Source organism: Lithobates pipiens, unplaced genomic scaffold (genome assembly GCF_037356315.1).
Source record: "Lithobates pipiens isolate NorthernLeopardFrog02 unplaced genomic scaffold, aLitPip1_a1.2 Scaffold_18, whole genome shotgun sequence".
NCBI classification, from domain to species: domain Eukaryota; kingdom Metazoa; phylum Chordata; class Amphibia; order Anura; family Ranidae; genus Lithobates; species Lithobates pipiens.
In genome coordinates, this window is record NW_027507758.1 from 139,563,544 (window position 1) to 139,578,079 (window position 14,536).

At 41.3% G+C, this 14,536-nt stretch overlaps 1 protein-coding gene across 2 annotated transcripts in view; it reads right to left on the minus strand.

The window, feature by feature from the left end:
* The window catches only part of GINS1 (GINS complex subunit 1), a 56,217-nt gene that overhangs the window by 32,394 nt on the left and 9,287 nt on the right, over nt 1–14,536 (minus strand). For both annotated transcript variants that reach the window (XM_077486187.1, XM_077486186.1), the window contains exons 2-3: nt 6,611–6,675; nt 2,127–2,225 (exon numbers count right to left, since the gene is read on the minus strand). In XM_077486187.1, coding sequence (XP_077342313.1) covers nt 2,127–2,225; nt 6,611–6,645 — 134 coding nt within the window. In that variant the 5' untranslated portion in view covers nt 6,646–6,675. The remainder of the gene's footprint in view (nt 1–2,126; nt 2,226–6,610; nt 6,676–14,536) is intronic.

The window sequence follows — 14,536 nt, forward strand, 5'->3', positions numbered from 1 at the left end:
CTTTCACAGTTCTACGGTAAAAAAACGAACCCCTTCCAGTAGTGATTATCTGCTTTTTTGTACTATAAAGGGCCAATTTTAGTCTTTTTAAACCCATTATGTTACTACACATCTTAGGCCTGGTTCTCATCCATATGTTTGTTGGTGCTTTTTGCAGAAACAAACTACAGTTCATTTACATGGTTTCCTATAGGACACGTTCATATAAGTGCTTTTTTCAGCCGCTGCATATTTGGAAAGGGTTAGGGACTTTTAACGCAAAACGGTGCTTTTTTTTGGTTCAATATACTTCAATGGAGAAGCTGCAGAAAATAATGTAATGGGTTTTTGCAGAAATTTGTGTTTTTTAATCTGCCCAAAAAAATAAATAAATAAAAACACGCAAATTTCAGTAAAAGCACGTGCGCAAAAAATAAATAAATGCACAGTAAAAAGCACTGCAGAAACAGATCAAAAGCAATAACTGCATAGACGTGTACTGAGCCTTATGCTGGCCTCACGGATCAATTTTCAGGTGAGAATATTCAGATGAAAAATCTTCGTACATTCGCTGAATGAAAGAAATTTGTTTGAAATTTTCCCTTCATTTCTGACAAAAACCACATACACTGTCTGAAAATTCCTTTGATCAAGAAGTTTTGTTTCCAAATTTTCCTGTCACTGATTTTAAATGAACGTCAATTTGACCCACTTTTTTTATTTATTTATTTATTTTTTAAGGTTATTAACCAATTAATCGGCCAACTAATCGATTATGAAAATAATCGTTAGTTGCAGCCCTAATTTATACTGAGATTAAATTACACACAGGTGGACTCTATTTACTAATTAGGAGACTTCTGAAGGCAATTGGTTCCCCTAGATCAGGGGTGTCCAAACTACGGCCCTCCAGTTGTTCAGGAACTACAATTCCCATCATGCCTAGTCATGTCTTTGAATGTCAGAGTTTTACAATGCCTCATGGGATGTGTAGTTCTGCAACAGCTGGAGGGCCGTAGTTTGGACACCCCTGCCCTAGATTTAAGTTAGAGGTATAAGAGTAAAGGGGGGTTAAATACAAAAAGCACACCACACTTTTCATATATTTGTAAAAAAAAATGTTGAACAATTTATCATTTTCCTTCCACTTTACAATTATGTGCCACTTTGTGTTGGTCTATCACATAAAATACATTTCTGTTTTTGGTAACATGACAAAATGTGGACAATTTCAAGGGGTATGAATACATTCAAGGCACTGTATCTGCAGGCAATCAAATCTTGAGTGCTTTTCAAAATAGGGTATTCCGCTGTCCTGGTGCTCCAGGGCCATCAAAAGTGTGATAGGTCTTTAGGAAATGAGATGTGTAATTTATGCTCCTAGAACACCCGACGGTGCTATCTGCGTGTTGGGCCTCTGTATGTTGCCAGGCTGTGCAAGTCTTACACATGTGGTAGCAGAATGTATTTTGGGGTGTCATTTGTGACATGTACGTGCTAGGTGTCTTATAAATTGACAACTTTGTGTAAGACAAATATCTTATGACAATTTTGTGGAAAAAAAAAAAAATTTCTTAAATTTACCCAAGAATTGTGGGGGGGGGGGGGGAAAATCGCACCACACAACTCATTATGCCTCAGGTCGTCAGCACATCATATGTGATCAATTTTTAATGATTTGCACCATAGCTTGAAAACTTTCACACAGACCAAATATACACTTATTAGGGTTATTTTTACCAAAGATATTTAGCAGTATAAATTCTGGCCCAAATTTATGAACAAAAATGACTTATTTGCTAAATTAAATTTTTTATTTACTTACATCGCCAAAAAAAAACAGTGGTGATTAAAAACCACCAAAAGAAAGCTCTATTGGTGTGAAAAATAAAAATAAATTTTGTTTGGGACAGTGCTGCATGACTGCGTAATTGTCAAAGTGTGAGGGCGCTGAGCTGAAAATTGGTCTGGGCAGGAAGAGGGGGTATAAGTGCCCTGCATTGAAGTGGTTAATTGAAGGTTGTTGAGTTGTGTAGCGCTGATGACCTGCCTGAAATTCAAGATGTGTATAGCAAAGCTTAAAAGGTCTCCTCATATTTTCTAATGTCAACTTCAAAAAAATAAAAGGATTTCTGAATGTAACTTACAGATATGCAACAATGCAGCGTCGGTTCCGTAATAGGCAGCAATGTCTGAACTTAATGGTTGGTATTAATTCACTTCGACCTTCTGTTTTTGCTTCATTACTAGGTTGGAAAACAAATGAATGTAATATATAGATTTCAAATCCATCAACACCATGCATGCTCTATGCACGAGAAGTTTTAAAATGGAAAAAGTTAAAATAAGCTACAAACAGTTTGAGACTTTATAGGAGATGCATGCACCCATGCGACTCCATCCCTATATACAAAATACGAGATTTAAATGACTTTAAATAAGAGATGTATACCAACAAGCAGTCATTGCAAAGAACATTTGTTTACTGTACCTTATGAGGTCATATAGAGCATACTCAATGAAAAAAGTGCATACACAAGATCTCAAACGCAAGGCATGCTAAAAACCACATACACAGAGCCTTGCGAAAGTAGTCGGCCCCCTTGAACTTTTCAGCCTTTTGCCACATTTCAGGCTTCAAACAAAGGTATAAAATTTAAATTTTTTGTGAAGAATCACCAACAAGTGGGACACAATTGTGAAGTGGAACGAAATCTATTGGATAATTTAAACTTTTTTAGCAAATAAAAAACTGAAAAGTGGTGCGTGCAAAATTATTCGGTCCCTTTACTTTCAGTGCAGCAAACTCACTCCAGAAGTTCAGCGAGGATCTCTGAATGATCCAATGTTGTCCTAAATGACTGATGGTGATAAATAGAATCCACCTGTGTGTAATCAAGTCTCTGTATAAATGCACCTGCTCTGTGATAGCCTCAGGGTTCTGTTGAAAGCGCAGAGAGCATCATGAAGACCAAGGAACACACCAGGCAGGTCCGTAATACTGTTGTGGAGAAGTTTAAAGCCGGATTTGGATACAAAAAGATTTCCCAAGCTTTAAACATCCCAAGGAGCACTGTGCAAGCGATCATTTTGAAATGGGAGTATCAGACCACTGCAAATCTACCAAGACCTGGCCGTCCCTCTAAACTTTCAGCTCAGACAAGAAGACTGATCAGAGATGCAGCCAAGAGGCCCATGATCACTCTGGATGAACTGCAGAGAACTACAGCTGAGGTGGGAGAGTCTGTCCATAGGACAACAATCAGTCGTACACTGCACAAATCTGGCCTTTATGGAAGAGTGGCAAGAAGAAAGCCATTTCTCAAAGATATCCATAAAAAGTCTCGTCTAAAGTTTGCCACAAGCCACCTGGGAGACACACCAAACATGTGGAAGAAGGTGCTCTGGTCAGATGAAACCAAAATCTAACTTTTTGCCCACAATGCAAAACTATATGTTTGGCGTAAAAGCAGTACAGCTCATCACCCTCAACACACCATCCCCACTGTCAAACATTGTGGTGGCAGCAGCATCATGGTTTGGGCCTGCTTTTCTTCAGCAGGGACAGGGAAGATGGTTAAAATTGAGGGGAAAATGGATGCAGCCAAATACAGGACCATTCTGGATGAAAACCTGTTGGAGTCTGCAAAAGACCTGAAACAGAGACGGAGATTTATCTTCCAACAAGACAATGATCCCAAACATACAGCAAAATCTACAAAGGAATGGTTCACAAATAAACATATCCAGGGGTTAGAATGGCCAAGTCAAAGTCCAGACCTGAATCCAATCGAGAATCTGTGGAAAGAGCTGAAAACTGCTGTTCACAAACGCTCTCCATCCAACCTCACTGAGCTCGAGCTGTTTTGCAAGGAAGAATGGGCAAGAATTTCCGTCTCTCAATGTGCAAAACTGATAGAGACATACCCCAAGCGACTTGCAGCTGTAATCACAGCAAAAGGTGGCTCTACAAAATATTAACGCAAGGGGGCCAAATAATTTTGCACGCCCCACTTTTCATTTTTTTTATTAGTTAAAAAAGTTTAAAAAATCCAATAGATTTCGTTCCACTTCACAATTGTGTCCCACTTGTTGGTGATTCTTCACAAAAAATTAAAATTTTATAGCTTTATGTTTGAAGCCGGAAATGTGGCAAAAGGTTGAAAAGTTCAAGGGGGCCGAATACTTTCGCAAGGCACTGTACATATTGACGCCATGGTACTTGGGCATATCATGGGGTGAAGACAAGTCCTAGAAAACATAGGCCACTTGAAGAGCTGGATGGTATTTAAAAGTCTTGAGTGGAACAATTAAAAAAAAAAAAAAAAATCTATGTAGGCCCGATGCGTTTCACTGGGGGTATACCAACTCTTAAGGGGGGAAATAAAATCGTGATCTACAAAAGGAGACCATATGGTATAATGTCGTAGCTAAATAAGGGTAAGTAATGGGTATAAGGCACAGAATGGGCATCCCTATACATACTCACATCAACTGCATAGATGTGAACAGAGGATCGGAGCTGCTTAAGATTTCTGGCATGGGAGCTGAGGTAGAGCCACATGGATTTCCCTAAGACAAATTGCAAGTATAGGTGACAGTGAGCTAACACTTCTGTGGATTATATGTATAATGGTATTACGTGTGAAAAACCCATTACACCAGGTCAGGAAATACCCCCTATGTTAGATGATATTGCCATGCCATTGTATCAGCTCACCTTTTGGGGGAGGGGGGGGGGGGGTTATTTTTTCCTTTCTCATATTCTTTGGGTATCTGTTCTTTCATTCATGCTTAGTTTTTCCCCTACATCTGAAGCATGAATGAAAGAACAGATACTCAAACAATATGAGAAAGGAAAAATAAAAACCCCCATAGGTGAGATGATATAGAAACCAAGAAAGACATAATACCAAGAGTATAGGTAAAGCCTATGGTGATTTACCTTGTTGGTTCACATAGAACTGGAGACCAAAATCACAAACTACTGCTTGCATGTAAGGGGCTGCCAGGAAGAGACAGACACCAAATGAAGCAAGTTAAATGCTCCCAGCCGATACAACGTGAGCGTAGCAAGAAAGGGAAGACTGGTTTGTTTTTGGAGTATCTGTTTTCATTTACGGTTAGTTTTTTCCCCTCCATCTGACCTGGTGTATGGGTTTTTCAGACTTCTCATCAATTCCATTATACATTCAAAATATGCTACTGATTTTAATCCACAGAAGTGTCAGCTCACTGTCTATAGTCGCACATTGTCTTTGGGGAATCCACAGCGCTCCCAGCTTGACCACGTGTCTCTACCTCAGCTCCCATGCCAAACATCTGGAGCAGCACCGATCTTCTGTTCACATCTATGCAGTTGACCTATGTATAGGGATGCCCATTCTGTCCTTTATACCCATTATTTACAATTATTATTTAGCTACAACAATATACCATATGGTTATGTCTATATAGATCACCCGTGCATAGGCCCCTGAAGAGTTGGTATACCCCAATGAAATGTGTCGTTCCTACATAGATGCATGATGTCCATACAGAAGATTTTATATGTTTTTTACATTGTTCCACTCACGACTTAACTACCGCACTATAGCTGAATGACGGCTACAGCGTGGCTCGTTAACTCGGAGGGCGTACATGACGGAGCGATCACTTTTAAACAAACAGGCGTCACGTCCGATTCCTCCCTCCCTCTTTGTACAGATCGGTACAGGGAGGGGGAAGAGATCAGATGGTGCTGCAGCCTGGATGTGGAGTGCCCACAGTGCAGATTTGTGCCCACTCCAGCCATCCATCCTCAGCCAGCCATCCATTCCTAATCAGCAATGCTCATCCAGCCATCCTCATTTATGCTCAGTCATCCCATTCATACTCAGCCAGCCCCATCCACGGCTCATCCATCCCCATTCATGCCACAAAGGTGTAATAGGTAGTTAAATTAGATTTGACATTATGCCACTAGAACGCCTGATGGCGCTCCCTGCATGTTCTATGTGGCCAGGCTGTGTAAAAGTCTCCCATATGTGGTATCGCCGTAGCCAAGAGGAGTAGGAGAATCTATTTTTGGATGTACATGCTATGGCTATGTTTGGAAATATTGTATAAATGGACAACTTTGTGTATAAAAAAATAAATAAAAGAAAAGATAAGAAAAATGTGTTTTCATTTTCTTTACACATTTTCCAAAAACTTGTAGAAAAAAAAAAAAAAAAAAAAAAAAAAAATTAAAAATGACATGTTCAAAAGACTAATTATGCCTCATAGGTTATACGTCGAGTCGTTTTCTTTCCAAAATGGGGTCATTTTTGGGGCGTTTCCATTGTCCTGGTGCTCCATGGCTTTGAAAATTTTAAGAGGTAGTCAAGAAATTGTGTGTGTAATTTATGCTCCAAGAACGCCCGACTGTGCTCCCTGCATGTTGTGCCTCTGCATGTGGCCACGCTGTGCAAGTCTCACATGTGGTATCAGCATACTCAGAGTAGTAGAATGCATTTTGGGGTGTATTTTTTGCTATACATAGGTGTGTGAGAAATAACCTAACATAAAAAAAAAATAAAAAAAACCCACGCGCACACACAAACACACATGCTTTTCATTTATCTACATTTTCAATCATTCATGTACTTACACATCTGTTTGATTCTGTTCATACAAAGCTTTCATCTCTTCAAGTATCTGCCTGACTCCATCTTCCTGCAAGATGCAAATATGAGTATATTGTAATACATAAATTACACATAGAAATACTGAACACACCAGAATTCATAAAAAAATTAATAAAAAAAAATATGAATATGTAAAATCACTTTTTAATGCTTTGTACCATTGCTGACAGCTGAAGTGGAAACAAAAAAGTTGTGTTAGTATGGCGTAATTGGTATTGGCAAACACCAATATAAAAAAAAAAAAAAAAAAAAAATGGGTAATTTCCTTACACATTACATTACATTTCTTAAAATTTCATGAAAGCAATGAAAAATAAAGAGCATTGAGTCTTATTTTATTGCCATCTTGTTTAATAACCCAATGTTCAGGGGTTGTAAATCTCTTAAAATAAAAAGTTTTTCGAAATTGTGAAAAAAAAAAAAAAAAAATTGCGATTCTCATTTCATCCAGAATCGTGCCGCTCTACCACAAAGTTTTGGAGATAAAGAAACATGCCAGTATTGAGGGGGTTAAAAACAGGACATTTGTTAATAGAGCACTAGGTACCTTAAATCAGGGGTTGACAAATTTGCTTGGACTCTAGGAGCCAGCTTAAAAAGTTAGGCGCCAGGTCCGTGACGGCGATCCGGACCTGTCCCTGGCCTGACATGGAGACGAGTGAGGGGAAGATAGCAGCGCCGTCGCCGCCGCCCCCGCCCCGCCGCCCCCCCCGTCTCCAAGTCATTGCCCATAGCTCTTAGGAGGGACATTTTATTTATTTTTTTCAAATGACAATTTTTTTTTTCAATTGCATTTTAGTGTAAATATGAGATCCGAGGTCTCTCTGACCCCAGATCTCATATTTAAGAGGACCTGTCATGCTTTTTCTATTACAAGGGATTTTTACATTCCTTGTAATAAGAATAAAAGTGACACAACATTTTTTTTTAAAAGAACAGTGGAAAAAAAAAAAAAAAAAAAAATAGTTAAAATAAGCAGAAAAAATAATAATTTTTAAACTCGCCCTGTCCTGCCCGCATATAAAATCGGTGTTCGAACCACACATAGGAGGTAGCGCCGTGATCGGTAGAGCGAGAGCAATAATTCTAGCCCCAGACCTCCTCTGTAACTCAAAAACGTGCAACCTGTAGAATTTTTTTAACCGTCGCCTATGGAGATTTTAAAGGGTAAAAGTTTGTCGCCATTCCATGAGCGGGTGCAATTTTGAAGCGTGACATGTTGGGTATCAATTTACTCGGCGTAACATTAGCTTTCACAATATAAAAAATAATTGGGCTAACTTTACTGTTGTCTTATTTTTTTATTAACTAAATTATTTTTCCCAACAAAAGTGCGCTTGTAAGTCCGCTGCACAAATACGGTGTGACAGACAGTATTGCAACAACCACCATTTTATTCTCTAGGGTGTTAGAATAAAAAAAAAAAAAATATATATATAATGTTTAGGGGGTTCTAAATAAAGGGAAGAAAAGGCAGGTAATATAAAACAGGCAGAGGAAGCTTCATTAGCATTGCTGGTTTGTCATACCAACGGCGACCACAAGAGGGCGCCAGATTCCATAAGGAATCATAGGACCGCAGAAGGCCTCAAAGCCGCGGCCTAAATTTTCGGCCGCCGGTGGAACGGCCCGACGCGATCACACTGGGGGGGTCCACAGAGACAGGATACCCCCAGCTGTGCTGCCCCAGGCGCGAGGTCGCTATTTCTAGTCGCCAATGCGACCTGGCGCCCGGGTTTTGTCGAGCCCTGCCTTAAATGTATAGGTCACACACATTAGGGATGGTGAAGCAGTTAATGTCTAGATCAAAACAGGTATGAGAAATTTAGAGATTAACTAGTAAAATAAAGCACACTTTACACATAGGCACATATTTAACCCCTTGATCACCATACATGCTAACCCCTTCACAGCCTATGCCATTAGTACAGTGACAGTGTATAGTGTTATCACTGTATGTCACTGGCAGTTCCCCCCAGATTACCCACCACAATATCACAGTGGCAGTGAAAGGATCAAACTAACTACAGTCAAAAAGGTTAAAAATTATACATGTCCACATTCTACTTTGATTTGTAGCCTACTCCCAATAATATGAACAGTCCTGAAGTCTGTAAACTTACAAGGTACTGTGGGATCTGTAGTCCTTAGAAATTGAAGGTAAACAGCAGAAGAGAAGTTGCAAAGCATGAAGGGACTCCAGGAAGTTGTGGAAGGCAAACAGGGAGCACTCAACATGAAAGTGGTTTTAAAATAGTTCTTGTTGATCCAACATAAGCCTATTGTTTGTATTGCTTTTAGAGCAAACAGGCATTTAGGAGGGGACAGATTCGCCTTCTAAATGCCCCGCAGCCACTACTGTACTGCTTCCTGAAAAGAAAAAGGGTCAGCAAGGGCTGTCACAGGTGTAGGGTTCTTTACACTTGCGATTGGGGGGAGGGGGTAAAAACACGTGGTTAAATGAGAACTCAGGGCAGAGATGCTTACCTTTACAATTTTCCCTACAATGTCGGCATTAGCCGGTAAAAGATGACATCAATTCTGCGTATAAGCCGATCATCCCAACACACAGAATCAGCTTGGTCAGCTTACATTGCGGGGAACGCTGTGATCAGGCAGGTTGGTGTCGTTTTGCAATTTAAAAAAAAAAAACCTGTGTTTACACTGGGGTACAGTAGAGCTTTAGTCCTGTTTTAACCACTTCAATACTGGGCACTTTCACCCCCTTCCTGCCCAGGTCAATGTTCAGCTTTCACTGCTGTCACACTGAATGACAACACTGTACCCATATGGGGTTTTTATCTTTTTTTTCCCCACACAAATAGGAGCTTTCTTTTGGTGGCATTTAAACCACCACTGGGCGTTTTTTTTTTTTTGCTAAAATGAAAGAAGAAGAAAAAAAAAAAAAAGTTTTTTTTTTTTTTAGTAAAAAAAATCTTTCAAATAATATTTCTCTGTAAATTTAGGACAAAATGTATACTGCTACATTTCTTTGGGGAAAATAAAGAACATCTGTGTTTATTTAGTCTGTAGGAAAGTCAGAGTCCACAAATTATGATGTGTACAGTGCCTTGCGAAAGTATTCAGCCCCCTTGAACTTTTCAACCTTTTGCCACATTTCAGGCTTCAAACATAAAGATATACATTTTTTATTTTTTGTGAAGAATCACCAACAAGTGGGACACAATTGTGAAGTGGAACGAAAGCTATTAGATTTTTGAAACTTTTTTTAACTAATAAAAAAAATGAAAAGTGGGGCGTGCAAAATTATTTGGCCCCCTTGCGTTAATACTTTGTAGAGCCACCTTTTGCTGCGTTTACAGCCGCAAGTCGCTTGGGGTATGTCTCAATCAGTTTTGCACATCGAGAGACTGAAATTCTTGCCCATTCTTCCTTGCAAAACAGCTCGAGCTCAGTGAGGTTGGATGGAGAGCGCTTGTGAACAGCAGTTTTCAGCTCTTTCCACAGATTCTCTATTAGATTCAGGTCTGGACTTTGACTTGGCCATTCTAGCCCCTGGATACGTTTATTTGTGAACCATTCCTTTGTAGATTTTGCTGAATGTTTGGGATCATTGTCTTGTTGGAAGATAAATCTCCGTCCCAGTTTCAGGTCTTTTGCAGACTCCAACAGGTTTTCATCCAGAATGGTCCTGTATTTGGCTGCATCCACCTTCCCCTCAATTTTAACCATCTTCCCTGTCCCTGCTGAAGAAAAGCAGGCCCAAACCATGATGCTGCCACCACCATGTTTGACAGTGGGGATGATGTGTTGAGGGCGATGAGCTGTGTTGCTTTTACGCCAAACATATCGTTTTGCATTGTGGGCAAAAAGTTCGATTTTGGTTTCATCTGACCAGAGCACCTTCTTCCACATGTTTGGTGTGTCTCCCAGGTGGCTTGTGGCAAACTTTAGACAAGACTTTATGGATATCTTTGAGAAATGGCTTTCTTCTTGCCACTCTTCCATAAAGGCCAGATTTGTGCAGTGTACGACTGATTGTTGTCCTATGGACAGACTCTCCCACCTCAGCTGTAGTTCTCTGCAGTTCATCCAGAGTGATCATGGGCCTCTTGGCTGCATCTCTGATCAGTCTTCTTGTCTGAGCTGAAAGTTTAGAGGGACGGCCAGGTCTTGGTAGATTTGCAGTGGTCTGATACTCCTTCCATTTCAAAATGATCGCTTGCACAGTGCTCCTTGGGATGTTTAAAGCTTGGGAAATCTTTTTTTTATCCAAATCCGGCTTTAAACTTCTCCACAACAGTATTACGGACCTGCCTGGTGTGTTCCTTGGTCTTCATGATGCTCTCTGCGCTTTCAACAGAACCCTGAGACTACCACAGAGCAGGTGCATTTATACAGAGACTTGATTGCACACAGGTGGATTCTATTTATCACCAGTCATTTAGGACAACATTGGATCATTCAGAGATCCTCACTGAACTTCTGGAGCGAGTTTGCTGCACTGAAAGTAAAGGGGCCGAATAATTTTGCATGCACCACTTTTCAGTTTTTTTGCTAAAAAAGTTTAAATTATCCAATAGATTTCATTCCACTTCACAATTGTGTCCCGCTTGTTGGTGATTCTTCACAAAAAATTAAAATGTTATATCTATGTTTGAATCCTGAAATGTGGCAAAAGGTTGAAAAATTCAAGGGGGCCGAATACTTTCGCAAGGCACTGTATTATAGATCTGAAAATCAATCCCAATGTACCGGCACCCCCAAAAACACCAGGACAGTACAGATATTAGGGGTGCAATGGATCGTCACAGATCCGTGATCCCAACGGGTCACCCCGCTCGGATCGGCACATGCCGCGATCCGCGGTCTCACCCAGGCTGTTTACACTGTGATCGCTCCGACGGAGCGATCACTTGTAAACAAACCGGCGTCATGTCACGACACCGGTTCCTCTCTCCCCTCTCTGTAATAATCTGTACAGTGGAGGGGAGAGATCCTGAGATGGAAACAGCTATCCCTCCATACCCTGCAGCACTCAGCCACGCTCAGCCAATATTACAGTGGGGACTATATGGTGGTGGAATTTTCACAGGGTTTTGCTAATTAAATTAGCTGATCCGAAAAATGATCCGATCCGTGACTCTGATCCAAGGAACGATGCGTTGCACCCCAACGGATATGCCTTTTTGTAAAGTAGACAGACTAAAAAAGGTATTTAGTAAGAGGCATGGCACGTTTTTATGAAGTTGTAATTTTTTGGAAAATAAAGAAAATGTAAAAAAAAAAAAAAAAAAAAAAAAAAAAAAAAAACACACACACACACACACACACACACACAACACCACACATGCTGTCACCAGTGATGTACTACATCATATGTATGGGTGTGGCGGTGATCAGTGACACCGACTGGTGACAACATGGGAAAAAAAATTTCTCTTTTATGCATTTAACAGTTTTTTTTTTTTAACCATACTGACCAGAGCAATACAGGCATACCCCACTTTTAAGTACACAATGGGGTTTATTTACTAAAGCTGGAAAGTGAAAAATCAGGCTCGCTTCTGCATAGAAACTTCAAGGAACATCATAAGTTAATCTTTGATTCTCAGCTAATCATGAGTTAAATTTTTTTCAAACCTTGGAATATGGTTCTAGTGACTGGTTTTCTGCAATTTACCTTGACTACTTGGTCGGAGAACCCCTAGGCACTTGGTATCTTCTCTTTAGATACCAAGCCGATAAGTTTAAGGAAACCACCTGTGGGTGCGACACTGGACCCTGCGATAGTACGTATTCTCTTTTCGGAAGACTCAGTAGAGGCTGCAAGACCAGAGTCTGTATGTAGCAGGGAAAACCATGGCCTTTTGGGCCATAAAGAGGCGATTAGGACAAGATCTGTCTTGTCTAGGACTTCCGGAATAAGTCTGATCCAGAAGGCGTAAACAGAGGCCGAATGGCCATGGATCTGCCACAGCATCGATCCCCAATGATCAATCTGCTGGGTTCAGAGAAAAGATCTTCTCTGTTTTGCGATTGTTCCAATTTGCGAACAGGTCCGCTTCGGGACATCCCCATCTGTCGGCGAGATCCGCAAACACGGGATGAAGGGACCAAGTGTCTTGAACTACCCGGTAGCGGCTCAGATAATCGGGCAGACAGTTTTGTGTCCCTTTCAGGTGCACTGCTGTAATTGTGGCTAGATTCCATTCTGCCCATGATAAAATCTCCTGGGCAATAGATTGAAGTATCTGACTCCTTGTACCTTCCCTGTTTGTTGAGGTACACAACCATTGCGATATTGTCTGAAAGTATCTGGAGACTGTGACCCCTGATTTCCATCTGAAATGTCTGCAAGGCTCTCTGAACCACTGGAAGCTCTCTCCGATTCAATGAAGCTCTTGCTTCCCTCGAGGACCATTCTCCCTATGCCACTGTGTTGCTGAGGTGGGCTCCCCATCCCCAGGAACTCGCATCCGTAGTGATCCTCTGGAATATAGGAATGGACCATGGTAGACCTCATGTTAGGTGCAGGTTTGTCCTCCCCCACAAGCTTCTTTTTACCCTGGCGGTAAAAAGACCCTTAATTCCACGGAACTTGCATCTCCGTCCCAGTTTCTTAGTAGAAACCGCTGCAATGGGTGTAGATGAAATCTTGCTTATGGCACTGCGGGGGGGAAAGCAGGAGGTCATCAGACCCACTGCTCTTGAAACCTCTCTCAGCGAGAACAACTGATTGGTCTGTAAGCCTGACATTATTTGCATCATTTTTGAGACCTTCTCCTGCGGGAGAAAACATTTTTTGGTCTACTAAGCAAAAGTCGTACCCCAGATATGGGCTGGAATTAAGGAAGACTTCTGTTTATTAACCAGCCTAGGGATTTAAGGAAGTCTTGTACAGTCTGGAGAGCCGCTAATAACTTGGCATGACTCTGCCACCACTAGGTCGTCCAAGTAAGGGATAATAGTTATCACCTTTAACCTTAGCGGAGCCAGCGCCTCCCAACACTTTCGTAAAAATGCATGGGGCTGAGGACAGACCGAAGGGGGGGGGGGGGGGGGGGGGGCTTGAAATTGAAAGTGCCGAATCTGTTCCCATCTTGCCTGCCAGTCTCAAGAATCTTTGGAAGGCTGGATGGATAGGGCTGTGCAGATAAGCATCCCACAACGCCAAAGAGGCCATGAAGCAGTTTGGGCAAAGCAGGTTTTTGTTTGCGAACACCGTCTCCATACAAAAGTGCTTGCATCTTATTGAACGGTTTAGAGACCGAAGGTTCAGGATAAGCCAACTTTCCTGACGGCTTTCGGATGACAAATATATGGGTATAAAACCCCTTGCCCTGATCTGACCAGGGATCAGGAATTTTTGACCCAACGAGTCCCCAATTTGGAGACCCAGGGCCCTCGCTTTTTCCCCCGATCTTGGGGAGGGAAGGTGACGAATAATCGCTCTGGTGGTTGGCAAGCAAATTCCAGCCTGTACCCATTGGTCACTAGGCCCAGGATGAATGGACTTGAGGCGACTGAAGGCCCTCAAACTTCCTCCCACTGCTTTTCGGGCCTATTGTCCTTTTCTTTAGGACTTTGCTGCCTACTTTGGCCAAGAAAAAAAAAAAAAAAAAAAAAAAAAAACTTCCTGGCCGTCGGCTTTTTCTTATTTTCTTTTTTCTATCAGCCATGCGTTCCAGTGCGTCCTGCAGATCTGGGCCAAAAAGATGATCACCTGACCAGGTTTTAATCCATAGGCTTCTTCTGTCCGAGTTCACTTAGGCCGAAGTCCTGGATGACATTCTTACAGACTTTGCGGAAGAATCAGCTAAAAACCTCACTGCACGAAAGAGGAGAGGGAAAGATTTCAGAATCTGCTAGAGCAGGGGTTGACAAATTTGCTTGGAATCTAGGAGCCAGCTTAAAAAGTTAGGAGC